Source organism: Pteropus vampyrus, unplaced genomic scaffold (assembly GCF_000151845.1).
Source record: "Pteropus vampyrus isolate Shadow unplaced genomic scaffold, Pvam_2.0 Scaffold157, whole genome shotgun sequence".
NCBI lineage: Eukaryota > Metazoa > Chordata > Mammalia > Chiroptera > Pteropodidae > Pteropus > Pteropus vampyrus.
In genome coordinates, this window is record NW_011888938.1 from 416706 (window position 1) to 427762 (window position 11057).

At 62.2% G+C, this 11057-nt stretch overlaps 3 protein-coding genes across 6 annotated transcripts in view; 2 read left to right on the top strand and 1 right to left on the bottom strand.

Moving 5' to 3' along the window:
* The first annotated feature begins 19 nt into the window (after positions 1 to 19).
* LOC105298552 (NMDA receptor synaptonuclear signaling and neuronal migration factor-like) lies at positions 20 to 1813 on the top strand. The gene is made up of 4 exons (XM_011369881.2): positions 20 to 102; positions 290 to 392; positions 629 to 704; positions 930 to 1813. Exons 1-4 carry the CDS (start codon positions 95 to 97, stop codon positions 1025 to 1027), a joined length of 285 nt encoding a protein of 94 aa, XP_011368183.1. The 5' UTR covers positions 20 to 94; the 3' UTR covers positions 1028 to 1813.
* Positions 1814 to 5629: 3816 nt separating this feature from the next.
* On the top strand, positions 5630 to 10518 carry ENTPD8 (ectonucleoside triphosphate diphosphohydrolase 8). 4 transcript variants are annotated; one of them, XM_011369882.2, is made up of 10 exons: positions 5630 to 6018; positions 7197 to 7341; positions 7432 to 7549; positions 8123 to 8273; positions 8405 to 8564; positions 8650 to 8880; positions 8961 to 9224; positions 9389 to 9499; positions 9673 to 9807; positions 9888 to 10518. In XM_011369882.2, exons 2-10 carry the CDS (start codon positions 7216 to 7218, stop codon positions 10113 to 10115), a joined length of 1524 nt encoding a protein of 507 aa, XP_011368184.1. In that variant the 5' UTR covers positions 5630 to 6018; positions 7197 to 7215; the 3' UTR covers positions 10116 to 10518. The 4 variants fall into 4 exon arrangements, with proteins under 4 accessions (XP_011368184.1, XP_011368186.1, XP_011368188.1 ...); XM_011369884.2 differs by lacking the exon at positions 7197 to 7341 and having other exon boundaries at positions 7432 to 8273; positions 9888 to 10517; XM_011369886.2 differs by lacking the exon at positions 7197 to 7341 and having other exon boundaries at positions 7496 to 8273; positions 9888 to 10517.
* The window catches only part of NOXA1 (NADPH oxidase activator 1), a 4179-nt gene continuing 3540 nt past the window's right edge, over positions 10419 to 11057 (bottom strand). Inside the window, exons 7-9 of the mRNA XM_023536492.1 lie at positions 10887 to 10998; positions 10665 to 10779; positions 10419 to 10557 (exon numbers count right to left, since the gene is read on the bottom strand). Coding sequence (XP_023392260.1) covers positions 10454 to 10557; positions 10665 to 10779; positions 10887 to 10998 — 331 coding nt within the window. The 3' untranslated portion in view covers positions 10419 to 10453. The remainder of the gene's footprint in view (positions 10558 to 10664; positions 10780 to 10886; positions 10999 to 11057) is intronic.

Genomic DNA, 11057 nt, shown 5'->3' on the forward strand with positions numbered 1-11057 from the left:
AGCCAACCGTGGCCTCTGACAGGGCGGCCCAGGACACCTGTACCTGCTGAGGAACAAGGTGGCCACCTTTGCCAAAGTGGAGAAGGAAGAGGACATGATTCAGTGAGTTGGCGGAGGGGGGCGGCCATGGTGGCCGGGGAGGGAGGGCTGGAGGCCATGGCTGCTGCCCACCACAGCCGCCTCCCCATGAAGTTCCTGTCTCTGGATCTGGGCCCTGGGCCCAGACCCACCCCTGCTCACACCTGGGGGCCTGGGTTGGTGCCACCTGTGACTCACCCCTCCCCACCAGCTTCTGGAAGCGGTTGAGCCGCTTGATGAGCAAAGTGAACCCAGAGCCAAACGTCATCCACATCATGGGCTGCTACATTCTGGGGAACCCCAACGGGGAGAAGGTACAGGGACCCCCCCCAAACCCCATCCCAGGCTTCTGGACCCCAGACCCATGGAAAGTGTTGACAGAAACATCCCACCCTCCTCCCTCCTCCCCTTTCCCTCTTCCTTCGAGCCCCCAGCGAGACCCCTTGTGCCTGAGCCCAGCCAGTTGCTGGGGGGTTCCTGCCCCTCCCCACACGATGCTTCCCAACCCCCTCCCTATGCAACCCTGATCTCTCGGCCCCGCCCCTTTCAGCTGTTCCAGAACCTCAGGACCCTCATGACCCCTTACAGAGTCACCTTTGAGTCCCCGCTGGAGCTTTCCGCCCAAGGTGAGTTTGTCAGGCCGGTTCCTAGCTCTTGGGGTGGGGTCCAAGAGGCAGCGGCGTGAACCCCGGCCCAGCCTGAGCCGCGCCCCGCCCCCTCTTACCCTTGCCCCGCCCTGAGCTGTGGCCCCATCCCATCTTTCCTCGGCCCCCTGCCCCCCCACGTGCCTTCCCTCCCCCAGCTCCGCCCCCCGGGCCGGGCCCTGAGCGCCTCCCGCCCCTCCTCCCCAGGGAAGCAGATGATCGAGACCTACTTCGACTTCCGTCTGTACCGCCTGTGGAAGAGTCGCCAGCACTCGAAGCTGCTGGACTTCGATGACGTCCTGTGAGGGCGGGGCCACCGCCCGGCTGCCTCCTCGGACTGGCGACTGGGGCTGGGTGCCGCCCGACCGCGTGGGTCCGCGTCTTCACGGCGACTTCAGGGCAGCCTCACCCGCTCAGGTTCGCTCCGGGCCTGGTCCTCAGCCTGGCCGCCGGGAGCGTCGCCGGCGGCCCGGACACCCGGCAGCCTGGCGCTGGCCCGCTGCCCCGCGCGGTCGTAGAAACAAGTGCACTTTTCTACAGCCTCCTGTTAACTAGTCACGTGCTCGTTCCTGGTTCTGCATAGGCGACCCGCCGGGTGTCAGGGCCCTCCCGCCCCGCCCCGGCCCGGCCGGGCCCGCCCCGCCGAATCAATCACCAGCACAGGGTGGCCCGGGCCCAGCCCCTGATCGCCCGCTTGCGCTCCTCCCGCCCGCTTGTCCTGAGCTCAGCCGGCTGCACGGGAGGGCCCGTCCTTTGTCCCTTCTCAGGGGCGCGGCGAGCAGCAGCCCGCCCCGGCCCTCCCGCGCCCGCCCCTTGCTGCCGTCTAGTTCACCTTGTGCAGCCACGCTCTGGAGGCCTCTCCCAGCCAGAGGGCCGGGGGCTTGGCTGGGCAGCCGGGGCAGGGCCCCGCATCCCAGGCCCAGAGCCGAGCAGCCTTGCCTGGGCCCCGCGGGCGGCTCTCTTGTACATAGCTGGGGCTCGGGGGCAGGCCCCCCTGTGCAGAGCCCGGCTGAGGGAGGGGCGGGGTGTGTTCCGGGCTCTGAACAATGTACGATACCCCTTAGAGTGACCATTAAACCCGACCCTCCGCACCGGTGGCTGTCGGTCTCCTGTCTCAGCGCCGTGGGTGACCACCCTGGGCCCAGAACCTCTGGCCCGTTGTTCAGAGGTCTCTGCTCTGGTGGCTCCCTGCACACCCTGGCCAGGACTGAGGGCGCAGGGCTTCTAGAGCCCCCCCCCCCCGGGGCACACTCCATGAGAGGGTCTGGTGGGGCGTCAGGGCCTCCCGGGACACCCGGAAGTGGGAGGTGACAAGCAGGTCGTTGACAGGCTGCAGGGAACCGAGGAGCAGTCCCAGAAAAGGGCCAAGCAGGGCCAGCAGAGACACCCTGGCCCCTTGCCATCTCTGCTCCCACCCCAGGCACTGAGCAGAGGGCCGTCTGCCCCTCTGGATAGTTCTCTGCATGTGGTCAGCAGTGTGGCCATAGCAGGGGGCCAGGAAGTGATGACAGGAGCAGCTGGCCCCCCTCAGCCTCAGTCGCTTCCAGATGTGCCCAGTGCCACCCCTCCCCCTCCAGTGGCCAAGCTGCCACTGGGCACAGCCAGGCCTGGCAACCCAGTGGCTCCTGGTCCAGTGGCCCAGGGATGGAGCAGCTGGTGCCTGCTGGGCACACCCAAGGCCACCAAGGGCTGGCTGGCTGGGGACGTAAGGAGGCCACCAGCAGACAGCATCAGCGGAGGCTGGGCCAGTTACTGGGGCCCTGGGGGCAAGTGGCCTTTCCTAGAGTAGGCCTACTGGCTCTGGGGCATGGCCCTGTGGCTCCAGCATCCCCAGGGCGTCCCAGATGGGGCCCAGGTGGGATGGCAGAGATTTGGCTGCAAACAAATGGGGAAACTTACAGCAATTTAGACTCAATTCCTGTCTGTATACTTTCAGTTACTGTGTCACCCATCACAGAGTCACATGTGACTCAGGAGTCCTCTGAATCCTCTCAGTTCCTGAGACTTGCCATGTCTCTCCCACCCCTCAGACCTGGAATCCACATGATGCCAGGATTTCTGTTTGTAGACAAAAGCCCGTGCAGGCCGTGCAGACAGACACTCTCCACGCGACCCACACACTTGCATGCCCCGTGTGCTTAGAAGGCACATTCACCATGTCACCTGCAACCCTGACCCCAGGACCAGCCAGTTCACAGAGCGCCCCTGCCCCTTACCTGGACTCTAGTGGGGATCCTGCAGTCTAGGGTGTGGGCTGCTTCAGCAAGTGTGTCTACCCCACACGGTCCTTAGGGTCACTGATGGGTAAGGGCTGGATGATCCACCAGCAAGAGGCTCACAAGGTTCCATTTATCATACCCGTGACCGCCAAAGAGAAGCTTGATGGAAGAGACACATCAAACCCAAGGACAAACAGTATATACATGGAACAGCATTTGGGAAAAGGTGCAAAACTAGTTAGGTGGTGGCAGACGTGAAGGTGGGCTGGATTAGGGCAGCACGGGGCCAAGCCCACCTCAAGTCACATCAGGGCCGACGTACCCACCCGCCTCGACAAAGATACAGAAACAGGCAGCAGCCAGAGACAGCTGGGGAAGATCTGTAACATGTTAGGAAGGGGTAAGGTCCTTCACATGCAAAGAGATTTCATGTGTTGATAAGAAAAAGACAAAAGGCAATAGGGAAAAACAAGCAGAGATCTGAAGAGACAGCTCAGGAGGAAATCAGGTAGCCGTAAACGCAGGGAGAGTCTTAACCTCATTCGGGATTGAGTAAAAGGCAACAAAAGGAACAAGGTGTTACCTGCCTTTTGGCTCGCCCCAAATCCTAAAGGAAGTCAGTGTCCTATGCTGGCGAATGTGTGGGGGAAAGGTCATGTGAATTGCTATAGTGTTTTTGGAAAACAATCTGGCATTAACTAACTCTTGATGAATCGTGGTGAAATAGAAAATCTGGACAGACTGATTCCTAGCAAGGAGACTGACTCAGTAATCAAAAACCTCCCCAAAACAAAAGTCCGGGACAAGAGGGCTTCACTGGTGAATTCTGGCAAACATTCAAAGAAGAATTAATACCAGTTCCTCTCAAACGCTTCCAAAAAACAGAGAGGCGGGACTCTTCCAAGCACATTTCAACACCAAACAAGCATGACACGCACTCGTGAAAATCACAGGCCGATGTCCCTGATGGACACAGATGAAAAATCCTCAACAAAACACTAGCAAGCTGAATTCAACAACACCTTAAAAAAAACATGTCACGATCAAGTGGGATCCAGTTCAGAGATGCAAGGGCGGTTCAGCCTCTGCAAACGAGTCACGAGACACGCCACATTAACAAAGCGAAGGATGAAAATGATCTCAATAGATGCAGAAAAAGCATTTGACAAGATTCAGCATCTATTTAAGATAAAAACTCAACCAAGTGAGGTAGAGGGAACATACCTCAACAAAGGCCATGTATGACAAGCACACAGCTAACATCATACCCAGTGGCAACAGGTGAAAGCTTTTCCTCTACGATCAGAAACGACAAGGCTGTTCACTCTTGCCGCCTTTATTCAGCATAGCATTAGAGGTTCTAGCCAGAGCGATCAGGCAAGAGAGAGAAAGTTTCCAAATTGGAAAAGAAGAAGGAAGATCTCACTACGTGCAGATCCCATGAGGTTATGCATAGAAAACCCAAGGACGCCACCAAAACTGTTCGAAATGCAAAATCAGTGCACAAAAGTCTGTTGCATTTATTTACATTAATGAACTATCGGGAAAAAAATTAAGAAAACAATATTTTACAATTGCATCCAAAAAATAAAATACTTAGGAATAAATTTAACCAAGGAGGTTATATGAAAGACCTTATATCGAAAACTACAAGACATTAATCTTTTTAAATGTTGAAAAAGACAAAAACTGTTGGAAAGACATCCTCTGCTCATGAATTGGAAAAATTAATATTGTTTAAATGTTCATACTACTCAAAGCAATATACAGATTCACTGCAATCCCTATCGCATTTCCAGATTGATAAATTGGATTTCATCAATAATTAACATTTTTGCTATGTGAAATACACTGTTAAAATCATGAAAAGACAGCTACAGACTGGGGAAAAATATTTGCAAATCACATACATGACAAAGAACTACATCTAGAATATGTAAAGAATTCTCTAAACAGGAAGAAATCAAACAATTCAACTTCAAAAAATGGGCCGAAGACGTGAGCCTTCAGTAGAGAGGGTGGATGCACTCGGGAGGCCTGCGGCAGCGGCCAGCAGCACAAATTAAAGCCACACGATGTGCCACCGAGCACCTGTCGGATGCGGGAAGATTAAAAACTGCGACACCAAGTGCCGGGGGGTGGTGCAGAGAAACTGGACTCTTGCAGTTCCGAATCAGGTCGAAGCGGCCGGACCTGGCGCCCAGGGGTCTGCCTCCTGGATGCGAGCTGAGAGCATAGGTTCAGGAGAGACCTGTGTGCACCCACACGCCTCTGCACGGTCACCATGGAAACCCCATCTGCACACCTGGACTGGACGTGGGCAGAGAGGAGGGACTACCAGAGCCCACAGTGGCCTCAGGCCTCAGGGTGGAGGAAGCCAGGTGTGATCCAGCCCCAGGACCTTCTCCCAAAGACAAAACCAGAGCGGAGAGCCACGTGCGGGGTCAGACTCTCGGGGGCAGGGTGTGACCACAGAGGGGCACAGGAGGCCAGGCAGGGTGGTTTCGACTGTGTTCACGGGAATCTACATGGGCACAAAGGGACAGTTCTACTGCTGCTTAAAACAACCGAGCAGGCCGGGGCGGGGCCAGACTTCCCCCTCCTCCCAGCACTGGGACTGGCCCCGCCTCCTGGCCTTCGCTCGGCCCTTTCTGGTCACCTGACTCTGACCTGCCCCCGGCTGGAGCCCTGATACGCTTCCAGGTGGGGAGGGCGGGGTCACAGGGCGAAGTCTGAGCAGCCTTCAGGCCGCGGTGGCCCACTCACGTGGTCCCAGAGCAGGGCAGGCAGCAAGTGGCGGAGACCACGTCCGTGGCAGGGGGTAGGAGACCCTGCGGTGGAGGCGCGACCCTGGGCAGGGGCCCAAGTTCAGCCCCACTTGCCCAGTCTGAGCTGGGGGTGGTCTGCAAGCTCTGGCAGACAGCCTCGGCCACCAGTGCGGTCTGCTGCCTGACCCAGGTCCAGGTGGGCGGTGACAGACTGGGCGGGGGCGGGGGCAGGCGGGACAGCACCTGGCAGGTACAGAGGGACAAGAGTCCAGCTTCCTCCTTGCTGCAGCTGGTTGTCTACCATCCTAGGTGAGGGGGCTGACCGGACCCTGGGGGCTGTCCTGGTCTGAAGGGGGCTGACTGGTCCCAGGGGGCCATCCTGGTCTGAGGGGGGCTGATCACTGGGAGGCCATCCTGGTCTGAGGGGCAGTGACCGGGCCGGGGGCCGGTGGGGAGGGCGGGGAGTTCTGACTGGGGGAGTCTGCCCATCCTCTCTCTGCACCCACTGGGGGCTCAGGCTGGGGGCTCATGGTGGAGGCAGGGTGTGAGGTGGGGTCCTTGTGTCTCTGCCCCCGCTTGTCATCTGTCTCTGTGACGTGGCCTGTGGCCTGGGTGCTGGTCCCATTTTGGCCTGGCCTGACTAAGGCTCAAGCGGGTCCCTGTCTTCTCTCTGTAAAATGGGACCAGAGCCACACAGCCCATCCCACTGCCCATGTGGCCGCGTGCCCAGGGCGAGGCACACGGTCGACATTCGTGTTCTCACGGGGATACATGATACGCACATCATCACGTGAATCTCAAAGCGCTGCCGGCTCAGAGGGCCGTGTGCTTTGGGCAATGGTGCCAGCTGGCCCGAGGCTCCTGGTGACCCTGTGTGCACGGCCAGCTCGGGCCCTGGGCAAACTGCATTCCTGGGTCAGCCGCGGCCAGCTTCCCAGGGGGCCACCTGGAGAGTTTCCCCCCCAGGTTAGAGGCTGGGTTTTCGGGTAGAAACCCGATGCCCTCGCGAGAACTCCCGGCCTTCGGGTCCTCTCATTGAGATGTGGTTCCCGGGGCCCCAGTGACCTTTCGCGGGGTCACAGGTGGGGGCCACTGGCAACGGGTGGACATCCAGCCAGTCCCCTGTGCCCGCCAGGTCCCCACCCGCCCTCAGGGCACCCAGAGAGAAAATCCCGCCGGGGGCTCAGGGAGGGGTGCGGGGGTAGCAGGGGCCTCGGGAGGGTGAGTAGTGGGCAGTGGCTCTGCTTGTCTCTGATGTGGTCTCACAAAGCGGTGCTCCTGGGCCCGGCAGTGCCTTGCGTCCCAGGCTAGCCTGGTGACCAGACTCACCTGCTGGTGCCTGGCGCCCACAGGCCCCTCTGATGCCCGTGGCTCCCTGGGCTCCTGAGGCGTGGCAGTGGCCCTGCCTGTTGACTCGGCCAAGGCGGGACCCGGGGAGGACGGGGTGGTGAGTCTGCCCTCTGCCCACCGCTGCCGGCCCCCTGCAGGTCCAGCCCTGCCCCCACCATGAGGCTGATCTGGAAGGAGCGGGTCCTCACAGCCCTGCTGTGGGCTGCAGTGGCCTTGGGCGTCACCACGCTCATTCTCATCCTGGTGGAGGCCACCAACGTCCTCCTGCCCACAGACACCAAGGTGTGACCCCCGGGCCCTGAGCGGAGGCGGCCGGGCCAGGCCGAGCCGTGTGCTGGCGCCCACGCCCTCCTGACCCTGGTGTCGCTCCAGTTTGGGATCGTGTTTGACGCCGGGTCCTCCCACACGTCTCTCTTTGTGTACCGGTGGCCTGCAGACAAGGAGAATGACACAGGCGTGGTCAGCCAGGCCCTGGACTGCCAGGTGAAAGGTCAGTGGGCAGTTTTGTTCATGGTGGTTGGGTGTTGGGAGCTGCCCACTACCTGGCTGGGTTCGCAGCTGGGTGGAAGGTTGGGAGGTGGCGCAGGCAGAGCCAGGCAGGAACCGTGTCTGGCTCCTGTGGCAAATCAGCCCAAAAGAAAGGGGGCTCAGAGAGGCTGAGCGACAAGTCCCCACCTGAGCCTACAGAGATCGCGGCCGGCCTCTCCTGCCTCCTCCCGCTTCTGAGGACTCCAGAGGCTCCTGGCTGTGGCCGTGTCCCCCCATCTCTGCCTCTGACTCCACGCAGCTCCTCCCCGCCTCCCAAACCCCTATCTCCTGTGTCTTACAAGGACCCCGTCATGGATGTAGGGCCCGTCCGGGGAACCTGGGACGGTCTCACCTTGAGATCTGTAACTCAGTTACATCTGCCAAGACCCTTTGTCCGAATAAGGCCACACTCGCAGGTTCCAGGTGGGGGTGAGGATGCGAACACACCATTTGGGGTCCACTACCTCCCCCACACAGGCCCATTCGGCCCAGCCGGCCTTGGGGCCAGAGCCTCGTGCTGAGTGCTGTCTTTCAGGGCCCGGAATCTCTTCCTACGCCTCCAACCCCGAACAGGCCGGGGAGAGCCTGCGGGGCTGTCTGGAGGAGGCGCTGGCTCTGGTCCCAGAGGATCAGCACCAGGAAACGCCCATGTTCCTGGGGGCCACAGCCGGCATGCGGCTGCTCAGGTGAAGTGGGCGGTGCTCTCGGCACCTGGCAAGGGGTGGGGGCACCGGCCAGCTGGGCCCCTGGTCCTCCCTGCCCAGCAGGGTGGGTGGCAGGGCGCTGGCCAGCTGGGCCCCTGGTCTTCCCCACCCAGCCAGAAGAACAGCTCTCAGGCAGAAGACATCTTTGCTGCAGTCACTCGGGTCCTGGGCCAGGCTCCCGTGGACTTTCGGGGTGCTGAGCTCCTGGCCGGAAAGGACGAAGGTGCCTTAGGCTGGATCACTGTCAACTACGTCCTGGGCTCGCTGGTCAAGGTGCCACGGGAGGCCCGGGCGGGGACCGGGTGAGCGGAGCGGGGTCCGCCCGGTGGCCCCGAGCCTGAATCCCGTCTCTGGCCAGTACTCCTTCTCTGGAGAGTGGATCCAGCCTCCAGAGGGGACGCTGGTGGGTGCCCTGGACATGGGTGGGGCTTCCACCCAGATCACCTTCGTGCCCGGAGGCCCCATCCTGGACGAGAGCACCCAGGCCACCCTCCACCTCTACGGCTTCGAGCACAGCGTCTACACCCACAGCTACCTGTGCTTTGGGCGCGACCAGATGCTAAACAGGCTCCTGGCTGCGCTGGTGCAGGTCGGCTTGCGGGGAGGAGGGGCTGAGGGGTGCCTGTCCGCAACACCCCAGGCAGGTGCTCAAGGACCCCCTCCCCACAGAGCAGCCAGGCCCTCCGTGTCCGCCACCCATGCTACCACAGCGGCTACCAGGACACCCTGCCCCTGGCCACCTTGTTTGAGTCACCCTGTGTCCACAGCACTGCGCCCCCAGACCTCACACAGAACCTCACTGTGGAAGGGACGGGGAACCCCGGGGCCTGCACCCTGGCCATCAGGGACCTCTTCAACTTCTCCAGCTGCACGGGCCGGCGGGACTGTGCCTTCGACGGGGTCTACCAGCCCCCTGTGCAGGGGCAGTTCTACGTGAGCACCCCGCTCTGGCTCCCGGCCCCCTGGGGCTGCGCCCTGGGCCGGCGGGACAGGCGGGCCCAGTCCAGGGGGTTCCTGGGGACTGCGACCCGTGGGGCGGGCGCGGGGCCGCTTCCCGACTGGGCACCACCTCAGCGCAGCGCGCGCTTCGCCCCCAGGCTTTCTCCAACTTCTACCGCACCCTGCACTTCCTGAACCTCACCTCCGGGCAGCCGCTGGCCACTGCCAACGCCACCATCTGGGAATTCTGCCAGCGGCCCTGGAAGCTGGTGGGTGGGCCCCAGCACCCCTACCCCGCCGGCTCCCTGGGCTGCAGCTTCACTGAGCAGGGACTGGAGGGTCCCCCGCCCTGGGCAATATGAGCAGCGGGGTTCAGGGGAGCCATCCTGCTCCAGGCGGCCTGGGAGGTCAGCCTCAGCTGGCTCCTCCCTCCCGGGCCCAGGTGGAGGCGGCCTGGCCTGGGCAGCAGCGCTGGGTGCGTGACCACTGCGCCTCCGGCCTGTACATTCTCACTCTCCTGCTCCACGGCTACGGCTTCAGCGAGGACACCTGGCCCAGCCTGGAGTTCCGGAAGCAGGTGCAGCCCCCCAGGCCCAGGAAGGATGGGGGTGGGCTCTGGGGCAGCCGGCTGCAGCCCTGACCGCTGTGTACCCGCAGGCCGGTGGCGCCGACATCGGCTGGACACTGGGCTACATGCTGAACCTGACCAGCATGATCCCGGCCCAGGCGCCTGCCCAGTGGCGGGCCCAGAGCCGCAGCATCTGGGCGGCCAGTGTGGTCTTCGCGGTGCTGACCCTCATGGCTGTGCTCGCGGCTGCTGTGGCCCAGCTCCTCTGGTGCCAGGAGAGGCATGGCTCCCACAGCTCTGGCCGCCCGCAGCCCTGAGCCCTCTGCAGCCACCGGGAGCCTGTCCTGTGGGCTGTGCCCTCCCTGGGGCCTCCCATCCAGGCACCTTGGGCCACTGTGCACTGTGCTTCCTGCACGAACACCAGGCCACTGGACCCCTGCAACACTCCAGGGCTGTGTGACTGTGGTGGCAGAGGGACAGGGGCCTGGTCGTGGGGATGGTGGACGGAGCAAGAAGGGAGGGGCAGCCAGCTTGGCCCCTTGGGAGCAGCACCCCCACCCTCAAGACGCAAGCAGGCGCTCAAGAGGCTGAGCCCAGACATGGCCACACCTTGTGGGGGCGGCTGTCTTTATTAAATGCTCCTGCCAAGGGCCTCTCAGGGCTGACCTCGCTGGGTCCGGGGGCAGGCGGGGACCACGAAGCACTTGGGGAAGATGCCGAAGCAGCCGTCACAGTGGCCCTCCAGCCACGCCTGGTCCACTGCAGGGGCGGGGGGCGGTGTTAGGGCGTTAAGCAGTGTCTGCCCTGAAGCCCATGTGCCCGGGGGGGCCCCAGCAGGCGATGGGAGGGGCAGCCCACGGCCCAACCTTCACACAGGACGTCCACAATGTCCCCCGGCTGCAAGTCCAGGTCCTCAGGCCCCTGGGCAGAGTAGCCGTGCTGGGCCACCACCTGGTAGAGGATGGGCCGGCCACCCGCACCCTGCGGGCAGAGGGGATGCTGCAGGGCCGGCTGGGCACCAGCTGGGTCCTGGGGCCTTGCGCACAGCCAGCCCCCCCTGACCGATGCCTGCGCCCTCCAAGGCTCACCCGGCACTGCAGCCGCAGCCCTGCTGGGCCAGACGCCGACTCCCACCAGGCCGTCTGCAGCACCCCCTCCTCGGGGAGGGGGACCCAGAGCCCAGAACCGGGGTCTCGGTAACTGCAAAGAGAGTCATCAGAGGGGCCACAGGGGCTGCAGGGCCTGAGCCGACCTCGAAC